Here is a 19,966-nt window from a genome sequence, read left to right as displayed (position 1 = left end):
GTACTGGCAACAAGAGATAGACCTTTGCTAGACAGAAGCGGATTTGCATAGCAGACGGGCACAGGGAAGGCAGCCTGTTCAGGTCCCTTGACCTGGCTGGACAAGGGTGCAGAAGGGAACTGTAAAGGGCTCAGTAATATTAATATATCCCACAGGGTGGCTGAGCAGGGCAGAGGGTTATTGCTATGCGGTAGGGACCTGAACAGGCTGCCTTCCCTGTGCCCGTCTGTTATACAAATGGGATGTTCATTCTGACCCGTCGTGTCCTTTTTATTCTAATAAAAACTAATATATTGCTGATTCATCTACTAACTATTGCTGACATGGCTGATGAAGAGCTGATAGCGAGTTACAAACATTTGTCCAATACTAGATGATGTGAATGTATTGGTGTTGATACCTTGCTCTATCATTGTGGCTTCTGTGCTGCTTAGCCATGTCTCTATGTAATCATACACTGTAATTTTTTTAATATTTTTTTTTTTTTGGGGGGGGTGGGGGGGGGGACTCTTAGATTGTACACACAACCGTTTTCTGAGTACAGTTCTTCCAATAAGGAGAAAGCAGAACAGATCTGTAACTGTTATGTGACGTAACAATAAATAGCACTGTCCGATGATTTAGATACATGGCTGAAATGCACAGAACGAAGTGGGAAAGTTAAAGCCATCAGTTTAGTAAAAGTTACAAGAAAACATGCACATTCTAATGATTGAAAGTTCAGCGAATGGTATTTTTTGTTTTTTATTTGACTTGATTTAAAGATTTTGTTTTTGTATTCTTCATTAGGGGTTTCCCACGCACGATACCGAGGGCAAGGAATTAAGTAAGGGCCAGACCAAAAAACTCAGGAAACTATTCGAAGCTCAAGAAAAACTGTACAAAGAATATCTGCATATGGTTCAAAATGGAAATGCTTAAACGGTAACAAGGAGAAGAAAGTGCGCGATCAAATAATGTATAGGACTGCGAGTGTATTTATTCATGCGCATTGCCCGTCAGTGCGCACATTGCAACGCCAGGATTTCCATGGCGTAGCGTCCAGACTATCACCAGTAAGTTATGTCCCACTGCGGGTACTTCAGTTCTATGCCAGCCTGACTGTTATAATCTGCAGCAAGGTGGGGGGGATTCATCTACCAGTTACACACTGCCACTGGCGAATAATAAATCCGGTATAAGACGCTTTGTGCCAGGCTGGTTTTTTCCTATAGAAAATAATGTTTTATTTTAATGCCCGATTGTTATTGTTATTTACGCGGGTGTATTTTCTTGTGTGTCGTAGCGCTCGTTTCTCTTTTGTATTAGTTGCTGCTCTGTTCCATCCATCCCGACACCCACACGATGCTGAAAGCGAAGTTTACAATCCAGCCAGGAACCAGTGGTGTCACCACGCTGGCGCACACATGGTGTCAGTGTGGTGACATTATTTTTATCAGTACTTATAGGCATACATAGTATTTATTGGAGACAGTGGACACATACCTTGGGCCCCTTCTTTTAAAGGGGGTCCCCGGACCATTAAGTTAAAGCTGCAAAACTATAAGCAGGGCAGAGAGGGAGGGGGAGTCTGTGTTATGGGGGCGGGGCTACACAGTACTACAGTCCTGCTCCTGCAGGCGCCATTGCAGATAATAGGCAGTGGAGTCTGAGTAGGGGGGGGCTGCTGCAGCCACCATGGTATATAATAAGGGGTGCAGCTGCTGCACCCCACAGACTGAATGTGACCTTTACTTAGTAATGGGAGTGGGGACAGTATACGGTCACCACTGTCTGTATCTCTGTATGACCCTGTATGTGTGTGAGATCCTCCTGTTTGTGCCCCCCCCACCCCCCGTTTATGTGCCAGCCTGAAGAAATCTGTGTGTACGAGGGGTGTGCGATAAGTTTGCGGATGTGCAGTGCATCGGTAGAGTAGACACAATCTGACTGTCTGGTTGGGAACTGTAATCTCTGACTAAAGTTCCTGTGAAATGTCAGGGCACAGAGCCGTATATAAGTAGCACTGCACACCGAAGCAGTCAGTATGTTCCCTTCCTTCACTAACCCGTTATGGAGCTCAACAGAGGCCACTGGAGAGCCAGGGTCTTCTGCTACTACAAGAGTGGTCTGTGACGGCAGGAGAGCTTTGAGCGACTGCGAGCTGCTTTTGTGGAGAAAGTACCATCCCGAACCACTGTGTTTGAGTGGTTTGTAGAATTTAGGCACGGGAGACAGTTCCTGGAAGATGAGAAGAGCTGCGGCCAACCTTGGTCCGCCATCACCGAGGACAAAGTTGCTGCCTTACGGGCCATCATTGAATTGGACATCAGGGTGACCATAGCCCAGTTAGAGAAGGAGAAGGCATCTCATCGGGATCCATACGCTTCATACGGTACTCCCACGAAAAGCTTGGCCTGAGCAAAGTTTCTGCACGCTGGGTGCCCCATCAGCTGATGCGAGAGCAGGAGCAGGCTCGCGTGACTTGGTGCAGCAACATGCTGGCCAGGTTTGATGACGGTCGCTAAAACTGTGTCTGAGAGATCATCAGTGGTGATGAATCCTGGATCTACAGTCTTACAACAATCGGCCCAGTTGACGTTGCACTGCCAGAGGAACTACGGTGTGAGTGCAGCGTGGCCAAGCAGATGGTGGATGTTTTTGAGGTAAGACTGGTCATGTAGCTACCGTACCACTCGTGCAGCAGTGCCCCGTCACTGGGGACTGGTACGCCAACAGCAACTAATGCCTGCCGCAAGTGCTGGAAGTCATTTCCAGGCGCAGTCCAAGAACTCGCACTTGTGGTGCCCTTCTCCATCGCAACAATGCAATTTCCACAAGTCCAGGAAAGAGGTAGATTTTCTGGCCCATAATGCATCCAGGAGTTTGGTCATCCACCGTACAGTCCACACCTTCTTTGTGTTCCCATAAATCCATCACAAGGTGCGTGGGATTAGTTTTGAAGTCACTGAAAGCTGCGGCAGAGACCTTCAGACGTACCTGCTTCGGATTGGTCCATCTGCTTCACCAAGCGCATGCTGAGCTTTGCACAGACTCCTCTGACGAATACTTTGATGCAATGTTCACTTTGTAAATGAAATGCTTTTTGTGCATCCGGAAACATATTGCACACCCTTTGTAACTCTGGCATGACTGTGATTCCATGCATGGCTGAGTGACTATGGGGTCCTTGTCTTCAGCGACTGTAGATGGTTGTTATGGAAGTAACATCCCTGACACAGGTGGGTGGGGTCAGAGGCGATACCGGCTGTCATCACATTCCAATGTGATGAGATCATTTTTATCAGCAGTCTGTTTTATTACATAGATGGCTGCTCTTTTTTAAAACTTTGTGAGTGCAGAAGCTTATTGTATCCTGCAGGTGGCAGTGCTGCAGCTGTGCTTTGTAGAAATAATAGTCCCGATTCACAGTGGAATCAGTGACACTCGCCGGTTGTAAAATGAATACTTATGCCATACTGCAAGGTGCAGCGTACTTATGGTAGAATTCTTTTATTTTTATTATAATTAATTGGTAGTTCCTGCACACCCATCCTCTTCCCAAAAGCTCACCTTACATTTTGTATCCTCTGTACAGGATCACGATTATTAGTGTATGCTTTTACTCTTACAAAAACTTGGATTTGTCCGTTGCGTAGCGCCCTGCGTTGAGACAACAGCTGAACTGATAGCCATAAGACTATAAGCCCGGCATGTGGCTCTCCTGCTCTAATACAACTACATGTCCCAGCATGCCTTGTTACATTTTAGCATTCCCTAATTGTAAACTGTGGCAGGGCATGCTAGGAATTGTAGTTCCACAACAGCTGCTAGGTTGGCTAGGCCTGCTACAAGCAATCCGTTCAGTAGGAATCAGTAGATAGTACATCTCTTCTTACACTGGTGCATATCAGCTGCTTCCCCTGTCCTGGCTTCAAGGTGAGTGACCAGCAAAATGATGTGTATATATACCTGAAAACGTACTACAATATAAGTGTGTGTGTGTGTATATACACACACGTACATGAACCCCTTTTGTCAGGAGAGAACACACAAATGAACATAAGAGGCCCAAAATGCTGTAGCACGCAGGTGACACACCTGCAAATGGTAGATAATTAGATATATAGGCAAGATACAGAACAGGGACAAGGTACACACAAAAACATGGTGTTTAAAGAGACACATACGATAGTAAATGCCGGAAGCACAGCTACATCCATATACAAAATGATAAAACACAGAACAATGCACATTACAGGAAACAGTGATGCCATAAGATTTCATTTACCGTAAGCCCTTTGGTGAAACTGTATCTAATAGATATAACCATTTAGATTTGCGTTGTAACAGCCTCTCTGAACGCCCCCTCCTCTAGCTAGGGTTACCCCCTCACCACTTTCATCCTGGACACATTCATTACACAGGTTCTGTGGCTGATTATAACCAGGTGAAATAAAGTCATGAAGTCAGCCAGCCACAGAACCTGTGTAATTAATATGTCCAGAATTAATGGGATGAGGTGGTAACCCTACCTCTAGCCGATGGTAAGAGACAGTCTATCATATAACAAATAGATGACAGACTGTGTCTAGCATGCAAAAAAACAGCCTGTTCACTAGAACCTATAAGGAGTGCAGTACCTATAGCAGAACGATGTAAGGTCATTGTCTCCTTAAATTTACGACTTGTCTTTTTGTGCATTGCTAGACACAGTCTGTCATATATTCTACATTTCCTTGAGGAGGGCAACAAAGCAGTTATACTTTTTACTTTTCTACATGATAGTGAGTGCCGATATATTTGTATTCACACATATATATATATATATATATATATATATAGTGTGTGTATAGAAAGAAATCTCAGTTTGCTCTGTACTCACTATATTATGTAACAATGGACTTTTAGCTCATGTATTGATCAATGTCCTTAAGCCTGCAGCCCCCAACAAGGGACCCCACTGTAATACAGATGCTACTCTATTGTTCAAAATAATTACCATAAAAATAGCCATAACATTACTGTTAAACTCTTGATTACGCTACCTGGTGTAAAGCTCACAGCAGTTTTGCTCTCAAAGGTGAGGCAGTTACTAACACAACTGTTGTAAAGCATCTAGGAAACAGCTGACAAGCTATAATAAATACGTTAAATGCATTGAACAATACATGAACTAGAACGCCACTGTTTATTATTGTTGGTAAATATGGTGAGTGCAGGGTTTATGCTACCAGCGGCTGCCGTTCTTAACAGGAGTGAAGGGGAGCTTTGGGTCTTGGGTGCAGGCCATGACTGGCGGTAGGGGGAGCATCAGGCCTTTGAAGCAGCCCCCCCCCCCCCCTCAAATAGCAGCTGCACCCAGGGTAGTGAAGCCACTGTATACAGTACTGTTCAAAAGTTTTAGGCAGGGTGGAAAAAATGCTGCAAAGTCAGAATGATTTCAATAATAGAAGTGTTAATAGTTTATTTTTATGAATTAACAAAATGCGAAGTGAATGAACAGAAGAGAAATCTAAATCACATCAATATTTGGTGTGACCACCCTTTGCCTCCAAAACAACATAAATTCTTCTAGTTACAGTTGCACACAGTTTTTTGAAGGAACTCAGCAGGGAGGTTGTTCCAAACATCTTGCAGAACTAACCGCATATCTTCTGTGGATGCAGGCTTACTCAAATCCTGTCTCTTCATGTAATCCCAGACAGACTCAATGATGCTGAGATCAGGGCTCTGTGCGGGCAATATCATCATCACTTCCAGGACTCCTTGTTCTTCTTTACACTGAAGATAGTTCTTAATGATATTGGCTGAATGTTTGGGGTTGTCGTCCTTCTGCAGAATAAATTTAGAGCCATTCAAAAAATTCTAAATTTATTCTGCAGCAGGACAACGACCCCAAACATACAGCCAGTGTCATTAAGAACTATCTTCAGTGTAAAGAAGAACAAGGAGTCCTGGCAGAGATGATATGGCCCCCACAGAGCCCTAATCTCAACCTCATTGAGTCTGTCTGGGATTACATGAAAAGACATAAGGATTTGAGCAAGCCTACACCAACAGAAGATCTGTGGTTAGTTCTCCAAGATGTTTGGAACAACCTCCCTGCCGAGTTCGTTCCAAAGCTGTGTGCAAGTGTACCTATAAGAAATGAGAATTAGACAAAAATGTGTAATATATGAAACGTTTACATTATTTACAAGCGGTCACGCTGACTATCTGAAGCACTGGCCGGTATAAGAAGTCCCATGAGTGCCGTCTTCTCCTTCTCTCGGTCTATATATAATTTTATATTTATTTATATATATATATATATATATATATATAAAAAATTGATGTTGTGAGGATAAGTGAGCTTGCTATGGTGAGTGCTGAACTTTCTGTTTGTATGTATTTGGGTTGGTGGCCATGGGCTGCATGCACCCCACCCTAAAGGTGGGTACACACTAGTAGATATATCTGCAGATCAATTGATCTGCAGATATATCTATGTACGGATCAAGCAGTGTGCTGTGCATACACACTGCCCGATCCGTCGGGGGACTGACGTCATGAACTGGGCGGGCGGGCGCAGAGGCCGTCAGGGTCTCAAAAGCGCACACTATCCCAGATAGTTGACACAGTTGTCGACACGGAAGCTGACTCCAGTGTCGATGACGATGAGGCAAAGTTGCAGCCTAAAATGACTAAAGCCATCCGCTACATGATTATAGCAATGAAGGATGTATTACACATTTCTGAGGAAAATCCTGTCCCTGACAAGAGGATTTATATGTATGGGGAGAAAAAGCATGAAGTGACTTTTCCCCCTTCACATGAATTAAATGAATTATGTGAAAAAGATTGGGATTCCCCTGACAGGAAGGTGATAATTTCCAAGAGATTACTTATGTCGTATCCTTTCCCGCCAACGGACAGGTTGCGCTGGGAATCCTCCCCTAGGGTAGACAAGGCGTTGACACGCTTGTCTAAGAAGGTGGCCCTGCCATCTCAGGATACGGCCGCCCTAAAGGATCCTGCGGATAGAAAGCAGGAAGCTATCCTGTAGTCTGTTTACACACATTCTGGTACACTGCTGAGGCCGGCAATTGCTTCGGCCTGGATGTGTAGTGCGGTATCTGCAGGGACGGATAGACGGTCTTTCGGACCTAGTTTCCACAGCTACAGCTGGGAAGTCAAATTTCTTGCCTTATGTCCCTCCACAGCCTAAGAAAGCGCCGTATTACCAAATGCAGTCCTTTCGTTCTCAGAAGAGCAAGAAGGTCAGAGGTGCGTCCTTTCTTGCCAGAGGCAGGGGTAGAGGAAAAAAGCTGCACCATGCAGCTAGTTCCCAGGAACAAAAGTCTTCCCCGGCTTCCACTAAATCCACTGCATGACGCTGGGGCTCCACAGGCGGAGCCAGGAGCCGTGGGGGCGAGTCTCCGACATTTCAGCCACCAGTGGGTTCACTCACAGGTGGATCCTTGGGCTATACAAATTGTGTCTCAGGGATACAAGCTGGAATTCGAGGTGACGCCCCCTCACCGTTACCTAAAATCGGCCTTACCAACTTCCCCCATGGAAAGGGAGATAGTGTTGGCGGCAATTCACAAACTTTCTCTCCAGCAGGTGGTGGTAGAGGATCCCCCCCTTCAACGGGGAAGGGGCTACTATTCTACTATGTTTGTGGTACCGAAACCGGACGGTTCGGTCAGACCCATTTTAAATTTAAAATCCCTGAACATTTATCTGAAGAAATTCAAGTTCAAAATGGAATCGCTCAAAACGGTCATTGCAAGCCTGGAAGAGGGGGATTTTATGGTGTCTCTGGACATCAAGGATGCTTACTTGCATGTCCCCATTTATCCACCTCATCAGGAGTACCTCAGGTTTGTGGTACGGGACTGTCATTACCAATTCCAGACGTTGCCGTTTGGCCTGTCCACGGCACCGAGAGTTTTTACCAAAGTGATGGCGGAAATGATGGTGCTCCTTCGGAAGCAAGGGGTTACAATTATCCCATACTTGGACGGTCTCCTCATAAAGGCGAGGTCCAGGGAGCTGTTGCTGATCAGCGTAGCACACTCTCAGGAAGTGTTGCGTCAGCACGGCTGGATTCTGAACATTCCAAAGTCGCAGCTGATTCCTGTGACGCGTCTGCCCTTCCTGGGCATGATTCTGGACACAGACCAGAAGAAGGTGTTTCTCCCGCAGGAGAAGGCTCAGGGGCTCGTGACTCTGGTCAGAGACCTCCTAAAGCCAAAACAGGTGTCGGTGCATCACTGCACACAAGTCCTGGGAAAGAGGGTGGCGTCATACGAAGCCATTCCCTTCGGCAGGTTCCATGCGAGGATCTTTCAGTGGGATCTGCTGGACAAGTGGTCCGGATCGCATCTTCAGATGCATCGGATGATCACCCTGTCCCCCAGGGCCAGGGTGTCTCTTCTGTGGTGGCTGCAAGGTGCTCACCTCCTCGAGGGCCGCAGATTTGGCATACAGGACTGGGTCCTGGTGACCACGGTTGCAAGCCTCCGAGGGTGGGGGGCAGTCACTCAAGGAAGAAACTTCCAAGGGCGGTGGTCAAGTCAGGAGTCTTGTCTGCACATAAATATCCTGGAGCTACGGGCCATATACAACGCCCTGAGTCAAGCGGAGCCTCTGCTTCGAGACCAACCAGTGCTGATTCAGTCAGACAACATCACGGCAGTCGCTCATGTAAACCGCCAAGGCGGCACAAGAAGCAGGGTGGCAATGGCGGAAGCCACCAGGATTCTTCGTTGGGCGGACAATCACGTGCAAGCACTGTCAGCAGTGTTCATTCCGGGAGTGGACAACTGGGAAGCAGACTTCCTCAGCAGACACGACCTCCACCCGGGAGAGTGGGGACTTCATCAAGAAGTCTTCACGCAGATTGTAAATCGATGGGAACTGCCACAGGTGGACATGATGGCGTCCCGCCTCAACAAAAACTTAAAGAGGTATTGCGCCAGGTCAAGGGACCCTCAGGCGATAGCTGTGGACGCACTGGTGACACCATGGGTATTCCAGTCGGTCTATGTGTTTCCTCCTCTCATACCCAGGGTACTGAGAATCGTAAGAAAAAGAGGAGTGAGAACAATACTCATTGTTCCGGATTGGCCAAGAAGGACTTGGTACTCGGAACTGCAAGAAATGCTCACAGAGGACCCATGGCCTCTGCCTCTCAGACAGGACCTGTTGCAACAGGGGCCCTGTCTGTTCCAAGACTTACCGCGGCTGCGTTTGACGGCATGGCGGTTGAACGCCGGATCCTAGCAGAAAAGGGCATTCCGGATGCAGTTATTCCTACGCTGATAAAGGCTAGGAAGGACGTGACAGCAAAACATTATCACCGTATATGGCAAAAATATGTTGCTTGGTGTGAGGCCAGGAAGGCCCCTACAGAGGAATTTCAGCTGGGTCGATTCCTGCACTTCCTACAGTCAGGTGTAACTATGGGCCTAAAAGTAGGGTCCATAAAGGTCCAGATTTCGGCCCTATCCATTTTCTTTCAAAAAGAACTGGCTTCACTGCCTGAGGTTCAGACGTTTGTTAAGGGAGTGCTGCATATTCAGCCTCCTTTTGTGCCACCAGTGGCACCTTGGGATCTTAAAGTGGTCTTGGGTTTCCTAAAATCCCACTGGTTTGAGCCACTTAAGACAGTGGAGCTAAAGTATCTCACGTGGAAAGTGGTCATGCTGTTGGCCTTAGCCTCAGCTAGACATGTGTCAGAATTGGCGGCTTTGTCATGTAAAAGCCCCTATCTGGTTTTCCATATGGATAGGGCAGAATTGCGGACTCGTCCGCAGTTTCTGCCAAAGGTGGTGTCATCTTTTCATTTGAACCAACCTATTGTACTCGTGACTTGGAGGATTCCGCGTTGCTTGATGTAGTCAGGGCTTTGAAGATCTATGTTGCCAGGACGGCTGGAGTCAGGAAAATTGACTCGCTGTTTATCCTGTATGCATCCAACAAGCTGGGTGCTCCTGCTTCAAAGCAAACCATTGCTCGCTGGATCTGTAACACGATTCAGCAGGCTCATTCTGCGGCTGGATTGCCGCATCCAAAATCAGTGAAAGCCCATTCCGCAAGGAAGGTGGGCTCTTCTTGGGCGGCTGCCCGAGGGGTCTCGGCATTACAGCTTTGCCGAGCTGCTACTTGGTCGGGTTCAAACACATTTGCAAAATTCTACAAGTTTGATACCCTGGCTGAGGAGGACCTGGTGTTTGCCCATTCGGTGCTGCAGAGTCATCCGCACTCTCCCGCCCGTTTGGGAGCTTTGGTATAATCCCCATGGTCCTTACGGAGTCCCCAGCATCCACTAGGACGTTAGAGAAAATAAGAATTTACTTACCGGTAATTCTATTTCTCGTAGTCCGTAGTGGATGCTGGGCGCCCGTCCCAAGTGCGGACTTTCTGCAATACTTGTTTATAGTTATTGCTTAACAAAGGGTTATGGTTATGTAGCATCGGTTGAGTGATGCTCAGTTGTTGTTCATACTGTTAACTGTGTAAGGTTATCACACGTTATACGGTGTGATTGGTGTGGCTGGTATGAGTCTTACCCTGGATTCCAAAATCCTTTCCTTGTAATGTCAGCTCTTCCGGGCACAGTTTCCTTAACTGAGGTCTGGAGGAGGGGCATAGAGGGAGGAGCCAGTGCACACCAGATAGTACTAAATCTTTCTTTAGAGTGCCCAGTCTCCTGCGGAGCCCGTCTATTCCCCATGGTCCTTACGGAATCCCCAGCATCCACTAGGGACTACGAGAAATAGAATTACCGGTGAGTAAATTCTTATTATTCTCTTTATGATAGACTAGGATAATAATGTCCCTATCTCCTGTAGACTGGTTTTCACTTGGCTGAAGGTTGTGAAGTGTTTTTCCTTTACAATGGAAAGGATCCTGCAGTCATCCATCACTGTTGTCTTCTGTGGTTATTTCTCTTACGTCCTAGAGCAGGGGTGGGGAACCTCAGGCCCGAGGGCCGTATAAGGCCCTCAAAGCCACTTGATCCGGCCCAGCCAGGCTCACCTAACCGAGAGGAGATGCCGAGCGCCCGCTGAGATTTTACAACCAGCGGGCGCCCGTCTCCTCAGCAGCAGCCGGAGGCAGGAGCTCACTCCTGGGCTCCAGCTTCAGGCTCAGGCAGTGTACATGTGTGGCTGTTCGGTGCTATGGGAGAGATGTCATGACATCTCTCCCATAGTTCCGAGGAGAGGGAGGGCAGCGGTCCGGATGCAGGAGCGGGGCTGGTGAGCTTTGTGTCTTTTTTTTCTTTTAATGTGTGTGTGTGTGTGTGTGTGTGTGTGTAAGCGGCGCTACTAGGGGGCATATCTAATGGGGCATAACTACAGGGGGCATATTTAATGGGGCATAACAACTGACGGGTCATCTAATGGGCCAAAACAACTGACAATGGGCATATCTAATGGAGCATAACAACTGACTGGGGGCAAAACTAATCGGGCATAACAAGTGACTGGAGGGCATAACAACTGACTAGGGACAGGCTAATTTTTAAGTTGATAATTTTTGTATGGCCCCCGAAGGATTTTATAAATATCCAAATGGCCCTTGGTAGAAAAAAGGTTCCCCACCCCTGTCCTAGAGGATGCTGGGGACTCCGTAAGGACCATGGGGTATAGACGGGCACCGCAGGAGATATGGGCACTCGAAAGAACTTTTAGTATGGGTGTGCACTGGCTCCTCCCTCTATGCCCCTCCTCCAGACCTCCGTTAGATTCTGTGCCCAGAGGAGACTGGGTGCATTACAGGGGAGCTCTTCTGAGTTTCTCTGATAAAAGAATTTTGTTAGGTTTTTTATTTTCAGGGAGCCCTGCTGGCAACAGGCTCCCTGCATCATGGGACTGAGGAGAGAGAAGCAGACCTACTTAAGTGATAGGCTCTGCTTCTTAGGCTACTGGACACCATTAGCTCCAGAGGGACTCGGAACGCGGGTCTCCCCCTGCCGTTCGTCCCAGAGCCGCGCCGCTGTCCTCCTCGCAGAGCCGGAAGATAGAAGCCGGGTGAGTATAAGAAGAAAAGAAGACTTCAAAGGCGGCAGAAGACTTCAGATCTTCGCTGAGGTAACGCTGCGCGCCATTGCTCCCAAACGTTACACACACTGACAGGCACTGATGGGTGCAGGGCGCAGGGGGGGCGCCCTGGGCAGCAATAAACCTCTAGGGCTGGCAAACATACATATATAGGCTACAGAGGCACTATATATCATAACCCCCGCCAGTATTGTAAAAAAAATGAGCGGGACTGAAGCCCGCTAGTGAGGGGGCGGAGCTTGATACCTCAGCACTAACCAGTGCCATTTTCTCCACAGCACAGTGCATGGAGCTGGCTCCCCGGACTCTCCCCTGCTGAAGACACAGGGCAAAACAGGGGGAGGGAGGGGGGGGGGGGGGGCACTTATTAGCAGCAGTAGTGTATATTATACATATATTTATAATAAGCGCTGTTTTATCTGGGAATTCTATTTCCGGTGCCAGTTGGCGCTGGGTGTGTGCTGGCATACTCTCTCTCTGTCTCTCCAAAGGGACTTATTGGGGATCTGTCTCCATGTAAATATCCCTGTGTGTGTGGGGTTGTGTCGGTACGTGTGTGTCGGCATGTCTGAAGCGGAAGGCTCATTTAAGGTGGAGCAGATGATTGTGGTGTCTCAGTCGGCAACGCCGACACCTGATTGGTTGGACGTGTGGAATGTTTTAAATGCAAATTTAAATTTATTACATAAGAGATTGGACAAAGCAGAGTCCAAGGATTTGACTGTGTCACAGGGCCCTTCAGGGTCTCAAAAACGTCCCCTGTCCCAAATAGTAGACACCGATACCGACACGGATTCTGACTCCAGTGTAGACTATGATGTTGCAGAGTTACACCCAAGGGTGGCAAAAAGTATTCATTATATGATTATTGCAATAAAAGATGTTTTGCATATCACAGATGACCCCTCTGTCCCTGACACGAGGGTGCACATGTTTAAGGAAAAGAAACCTGAGGTAACGTTTCCCCCATCTTATGAGCGGAACGCATTATTTGAAAAAGCTTGGGAAACTCCAGACAAAAAACTGCAGATTCCCAAAAGAATTATTATGGCGTATCCTTTCCCCTCAAAGGACAGGTTACGGTGGGAATAATCACCCGCGGTCGACAAGGCCTTGTCCAAAAAGGTGGCCCTACCGTCCCCGGACACGGCGACACTAAAGGATCCTGCGGATCGCAAGCAGGAAACTACCTTAAAATCAATTTATACACATACGGGAGCTTTGCTCAGACCGGCAATAGCATCGGCTTGGATTTATAGTGCGGTAGCAGCTTGGACAGATACCTTGTCAGCTGATATTGATACCCTAGATAGGGATAGGACTGCATCTGATACTGCAGCGTTTTCATTTGCTGTGGGGGAACATAAGGCAAAAAAAAGGTAGATTCACCCGCGGTAGCTGTTTAAACCAGGTCCGCGAGACCTACCCCAATTAAAAGCTCACCCTTGTAAGGCAAAATTTCTATATGCCACCTTGAGTCGGCATCACCCGTCCATTGGCGGGTCCACAGCATAGATAAGACTGCGTCTTTGATGTGACCTAAGGTCAATAAAATGGTTTCGGTCGCATAAATCCAGAAGAGGTCGGGGCTCTTCCTTCCTCACCAGAGGTAAGGGTAGAGGGAAAAGAATGCCTGCTACGGCCAGTTCCCAGGAACAGAAGTCCTCCCCGGCTTCTACTAAATCCACCGCGTGACGCGGGGGCTCCACTGAGGGAGTCCGCTCCGGTGGGGGCACGTCTTCGACTCTTCAGTCACGTCTGGGTTCAGTGGGATGTGGATCCTTGGGCGATGGAAATTGTGTCCCAAGGTTACAAGCTGGAATTCGAAGACGTGCCTCCCCGCCGATTTTTCAAATCGGCTTTACCAACGTCTCCCCCAGAGAGGGAGATAGTGTAGGCTGCAATTCGAAAGCTGTGTCTACAGCAAGTGATTATCAAGGTTCCCTTAATGCAACAGGGAAAAGGGTACTATTCAACCCTATTTGGGCTCCCGAAACCGGATGGCCCGGTCAGACCCATTCTCAACTTAAAATCACTGAACCTGTACTTAAAAAGGTTCAAGCTCAAAATGGAATCGCTCAGGGCAGTGATCTACAGCCTGGAAGGGGGGGATTTTATGGTGTCACTAGACATAAAGTATGCATACCTTCATGTCCCCATTTATCCTCCTCATCAAGTGTACCTGAGATTCGCTGTACAGGCCTGTCATTTCCAATTTCAGATGTTGCCGTTTGGGCTTTCCACGGCCCCAAGGGTTTTTACCAAGGTAATGGCGGAAATGATGGTACTCCTGCGCAGGCAAGGGGTCACAATTATCCCGTATTTGGACGATCTCCTGATAAAAGCGAGATCAAGGAACAGTTACAGAAAAGCGTGTCGCTCTCCCTGAGAGTGCTGCAGCAACATGGCTGGATTCTAGTTCTACCAAAGTCACAGTTGATTCCAACAACTCAGCTGTCTTTCTTAGGCATGATTCTGGACACAGTACAGAAGAGGGTTTTCTCCCAATGGGAAAAGCCCAGGAACTCCAGAACATGGTCAGAGACCTGTTAAAACCAAAAAGAGTGTCAGTCCATCAATGTACTCAAGTACTGGAGAAAGTGGGGGTGACCTACGAGGCCATCCCATTCGGTAGTTTTCAGGCGAGGACTTTTCAGTGGGACCTTCGGGACAAGTGGTCCGGGTCTCACCTTCAAATACATTAGAGGATAACCCTGTCCCCCAGGGCCAGGGGGTCTATCCTGTGGTGGCTGCGGAGTGCTAATTTTCTAGAAGGTCGCAGGTTCGGCATTCAGGACTGGGTCCTGGTGACCACGGACGCGAGCCTCCGAGGATGGGGAGCAGTCACACAAGGAAGGAATTTTCAGGGACTGTGGTCAAGCCAGGAGGTTTGCCTACACATCTACATACTGGAATTAAGGGCCGCTTACAACGGCCTACGACAAGCGGAGAATCTTCTTCGCGACCTACCGGTTCTGTTTCAATCAGACAACGTCACAGCTGTGGCTCATGTAAACCACCAAGGCGGTACGAAGAGCAGAGTGGCAATGGCGATAGCCACCAGGATTCTGCAGTGGGCAGAAAATCACTTAAGCACTCTGTCAGCGATATTCATTCCGGGAGTGGACAACTGGGAAGCAGTCTTCCTCAGCAGACACGATCTCCATCCGGGAGAGTGGGGACTTCATCAAGAAGTGTTTGCAGAGATAACAAGTCGTTGGGAGCTTCTTCAAATAGACATGATGGCATCACACCTTAACAAGAAGCTTTGGAGGTATTGCGCCAGGTCAAGGGACCCTCAGGTAGTAGCGGTTGACGCCCTGGTGACACCATGGGTGTTTCAGTCGGTCTATGTGTTTCCTCCTCTTCATCTCATCTCAAAAATATTGAGAATCATAAGATGGAAAAGAGTACTGACAACACTCATTGTTCCAGATTGGCCTCGAATGGCCTGGTATTCAGATCTTCAGGGGATGCCCACAGAAGATCTGTGGCCTCTTCCTCTCAGACAGGACCGGTTGCAGCAGGGGCCCTGCGTGTTCCAAGACTTACCGCGGTAAAGTTTGACGGCATGGCGGTTGAACACCGAATCCTAGCGGGAAAGGGTGTTCCGGAAGTAGTCATCCCTACTCTGATAAAGGCTAGGAAGGAAGTGACGGCGAAACATTATCACCGTATCTGGAGAAAGTATGTATCTTGGTGTGAAGCCAAGAATGCTCCTATGGAAGGTTTCCACTTGGGCCGTTTTCTCCACTTTCTACAGACAGGAAGGGATATGGACCTAAAGTTAGGCTCCATTAAGATAAAGATTTCGGCCCTGTCTATATTGTTCCAGAAGAAATTGGCTTCTCTCCCAGAAGTCCAAACTTTTGTAAAGGGAGTGCTACACATCCAGCTTCCTTTTGTGCCCCCAGTGGCACCATGGGACCTTAACGTAGTGTTACAGTTCCTTTAATCGCACTGGTTTGAGCCTCTTCAAACAGTTGAATTGAAATTTCTCACTTGGAAAGTGGTCATGTTATTGGCCTTGGCATCTGCAATGGCGGGTGTCCGAATTGGCGGCTTTGTCTCACAAGAGCCCCTATCTGATTTTCCATGTGGATAGAGCGAAATTGAGAACTCGTCCGCAATTTCTACCTAAGGTGGTTTCGTCTTTTCACTTGAACTATCCTATTGTGGTGCCTGTGGCTACGGGTGACTTGAAGGATTCCAAGGCCCTGGATGTAGTCAGGGTTTTACAAATATATGTAGCCAGAACGGCTAGGGTTAGGAAAACAGAGGCACTGTTTGTCCGGTATGTAGCCAACAAGGTTGGCGCTCCTGCTTCTAAGCAGACTATTGCACGCTGGATCTGTGACACGATTCAGCGGGCTCACGCTACGGCGGGATTGCTGTTTCCAAATTCGGTAGAGGCCCATTCCACTAGGAAGGTGGGCTCTTCAAGGGCGGCTGCCCGAGGCGTTTCGGCTTTACAGCTTTGCCGAGCAGTTACTTGCTCGGGTTCAAACACTTTTGCAAAATTCTACAGGTTTGATACCCTGGCTGATGAGGACCTTGCGTTTGCTCAGTCGGTGCTGCAGAGTCATCCGCACTCTCCCGCCCGGTTTGGAGCTTTGGTATATACCCCATGGTCCTTACGGAGTCCCCAGCATCCTCTAGGACGTAAGAGAAAATAAGATTTTAAACCTACCGGTAAATCTATTTCTCCTAGTCCGTAGAGGATGCTGGGCGCCCGTCCCAGTGCAGGCTAAATCTGCAAGACTTGTATATAGTTGTTGCTTACATAAGGGTTATGTTACAGTTGGAATTGGTCTTTGACTGATACTGTTTTTTGTTCATACTGTTAACTGGTTGCGTATATTCCAGGTTATATGGTATGATTGGTGTGGGCTGGTATGAATCTTGCCCTTGGATTAACAAAATCCTTTCCTCATATTGTCCATCTCCTCTGGGCACAGTTTCTCTAACTGAGGTCTGGAGGAGGGGCATAGAGGGAGGAGCCAGTGCACACCCATATAAAAAGTTCTTTAGAGTGCCCATATCTCCTGCGGAGCCCGTCTATACCCCATGGTCCTTACGGAGTCCCCAGCATCCTCTACAGACTAGGAGAAAAAGATTTACCGGTAGGTTTTAAATCTTATTTTTTTATTTACCGAGCGCACAAGTGCGTCCTTTTTTTTCTCTGACTGTAGCAAACTTGATTTTTCCACTCTTAAGGTTGCCGCTATCTCTGGTATGAGAACTGCTGTGACTGCATGTTGTGGATTCACAGCAGCAACTTCCAAATGCAAATTCCACACTTGGAATCTTCTCCAGACCTTTTGCCTGATTCATTGATGAAGAAATGACAAAGGAACAGCCCAGACCTATCCATGAAACAGCTTTCGAGACAATTGTCCAATTACTTTTGGTCCCTCGAAAAAGAGAGGGCTACATATTAAACAGCTGTAATTCCTAAACGCTTACTCCATGTGGATGTGAAGACCCTCAAAGCGGATAAAACCAGATCTTATATAATAAAAGGCTAGCTGCTCCTCACCTCTGTTATGTGTGGAGGCGGCCACTAGAGGCCGCCACACGGACCAACTGAAAGTGATCATGCAGGGAGATGTTACAGCACGCTGCTAATGAATTAAAAATATTGATCTGACTGTCTCACACTTGCTAAATTTGCAGAGAGGGTGCTGGAAAGAGAGAGTGGGGGTGGGGGTAGGGGTAGGTTTTTTGTGTGGCAGTTACTATTTATAGCGACCTTTCATATTCAAAACTGACTGGATTTTCTATCCATTAGTTTGATTTCCACTTACGGTTAAATTAATCTATATATATTTCTCATACGTCCTAGAGGATGCTGGGGATGCTTCAAGAACCATGGGGTATAGACGGGATCCGCAGGAGACATGGGCACACTTTAAGACTTTGATTGGGTGTGATCTGGCTCCTCCCTCTATGCCCCTCCTCCAGTCTCCAGTTTAGATTATGTGCCCAGTGAGACTGGTCACACACAGGGGAGCTCTACTGAGTTTCTCTGAAAAGACTTTATGTTAGGTTTATTATTTTCAGGGAGGCCTGCTGGCAACAGGCTCCCTGCTCGTGGGACTGAGGGGAGAGAAGCAGACCTACTTCTCTGAGTTCAAAGGCTCTGCTTCTTAGGCTACTGGACACCATTAGCTCCAGAGGGTTCGATCACTTGGTACGCCTAGCTGCTTGTTCCCGGAGCCGCGCCGTCACCCCCCTTGCAGAGCCAGAAGAAAGAAGCCGGGTGAGTATAAGAAGAAAAGAAGACTTCAGTGACGGCAGTAGACTTCAGTGTTGAGGTACCGCGCAGCGGTCGTGCTGCGCGCCATGCTCCCACACACACAGCGGCACTGGCAGGGCGCAGGGGGTGCGCCCTGGGCAGCATGAACACTGAGGTTTTTTACACTGGCAAATAAGTATGTTTAAAGTGCCTAGGCACTAAATATAAACCCCCGCCAGTATAAATATGTGGATTTGAGCGGGACTGAAGCGCACCGGTGAGGGGGCGTGGCTTAGCCCTCACAGCTCTATCCAGCGCCATTTTCTCCTCACAGAGACGCTGGTCCTTCCTAAACACTGCTGCAGAGATCAGAGTGGAAAACGAGGGGGGGCACAGTGATTTGGTGTAATATAAATTGAAATAAAAACACTATATCAAGGGTGCTGGGGGAAATGAGCTGGTAAACTCCTTCTGTGTTTCCATGACAGTTTGTACTGGGGTCTGTCCCTTATAGCCAGTGTAATGTCGGTGGGTGTTTGGTACACGTGTGTCGGCATTTTTGAGGCTGAGGGCTCTGCCACAAAGGGAATGACTATGTTGGTGCTGTCGACTCCTAATGGTACTTGCTACATGTAAATATGTCAACATGTCAGTAGAGGTATTTTTTTCCCAGGAGAAAACTATATGGGAGACACAGACGTGGGGGGTGTCCCTGTCGGCACCAACAATATCTGACTGGGTGGATATGGACATGATAATGTGATGCATATCAGATAAAGCTATACCTATATGTAATATGTATGTATAGTAAGATTATATAGGTCTGTAGCACGATCACAGACGTGATAATATTTATGGAGGGAGTCATATTCATAGAATGGATTTCTCTCAGACCCCTCAGGGTCGCAAAAATTTTATTTTGTCCAGTTACTACTCCCTGAGATCGACTCGAATAATCTTTCTTAGGTCGATTATAATGTTTCTTGATCAGATCTTCAAAAATTGGCATTCAGTACCTGTTCATACACATTAGAATGTATTAACGTCACTAGGGACCCTGTTGTTCCTGACAAAAAATATGTATACGTATTAGATATGTAGATGTATATGTGTGTATGTATGTATATATATATCTCTATATATGTGTGTATGTATGTATATATATATATATATATATGTGTGTGTGTGTGTGTATGTATGTGTGTATATATATATATATATGTGTGTATAGGTGCATTGGAAGGTATATATGTATGCATATATGTATATAGAGATATTTATAATGAATGCTGAGGTAAAGTTCTGCACGGGGCCCTGTCACAAAGGATCGTATGCAGGAAGATATGTGATACTCCGTCTGCATGTACGTTGATTATACTGGCATTACATGCGCATGGGGGAGTAGTTGTATGCAACTTAATTAGAGTTATGTCTATATCATTGCAGCATACTGCCGTGCGACTACAAGGGATATAGGACTCTTGTTTTCGCGGGCCACTTCCATGGCGGTCTCGACAAGGAGGGCGTTGTGGATTCACCAATGGAATGCTGAGGCTGACTCCGAGAAGAACTGGAGTATCTTCCCTATGAAGGTGAAACCTGGTTTGGGGATGGCTTTGTTAAGTTGATCTCGGCAGATACCACTGGTAAGTCTACCTTCTTGACCTATTGTCCCTCACGACGGTTGGTGACG

General features: G+C 47.3%; 1 protein-coding gene across 2 annotated transcripts in view; it reads left to right on the top strand.

Moving 5' to 3' along the window:
- The window catches only part of CARS1 (cysteinyl-tRNA synthetase 1), a 69,784-nt gene extending 68,600 nt beyond the window's left edge, over positions 1 to 1,184 (top strand). For both annotated transcript variants that reach the window (XM_063946325.1, XM_063946324.1), the window contains one exon: positions 790 to 1,184. In XM_063946325.1, the coding sequence (XP_063802395.1) occupies positions 790 to 921 (132 nt within the window). In that variant the 3' untranslated portion in view covers positions 922 to 1,184. The remainder of the gene's footprint in view (positions 1 to 789) is intronic.
- Positions 1,185 to 19,966: the final 18,782 nt, after the last annotated feature.

The sequence above is a fragment of the Pseudophryne corroboree genome, chromosome 11, assembly GCF_028390025.1.
Source record: "Pseudophryne corroboree isolate aPseCor3 chromosome 11, aPseCor3.hap2, whole genome shotgun sequence".
Classification (NCBI taxonomy): Eukaryota; Metazoa; Chordata; class Amphibia; order Anura; family Myobatrachidae; genus Pseudophryne; species Pseudophryne corroboree.
The sequence above is the reverse complement of the archived record's forward strand: the minus strand, read 5'-3'. Positions and strand labels throughout refer to the sequence as shown.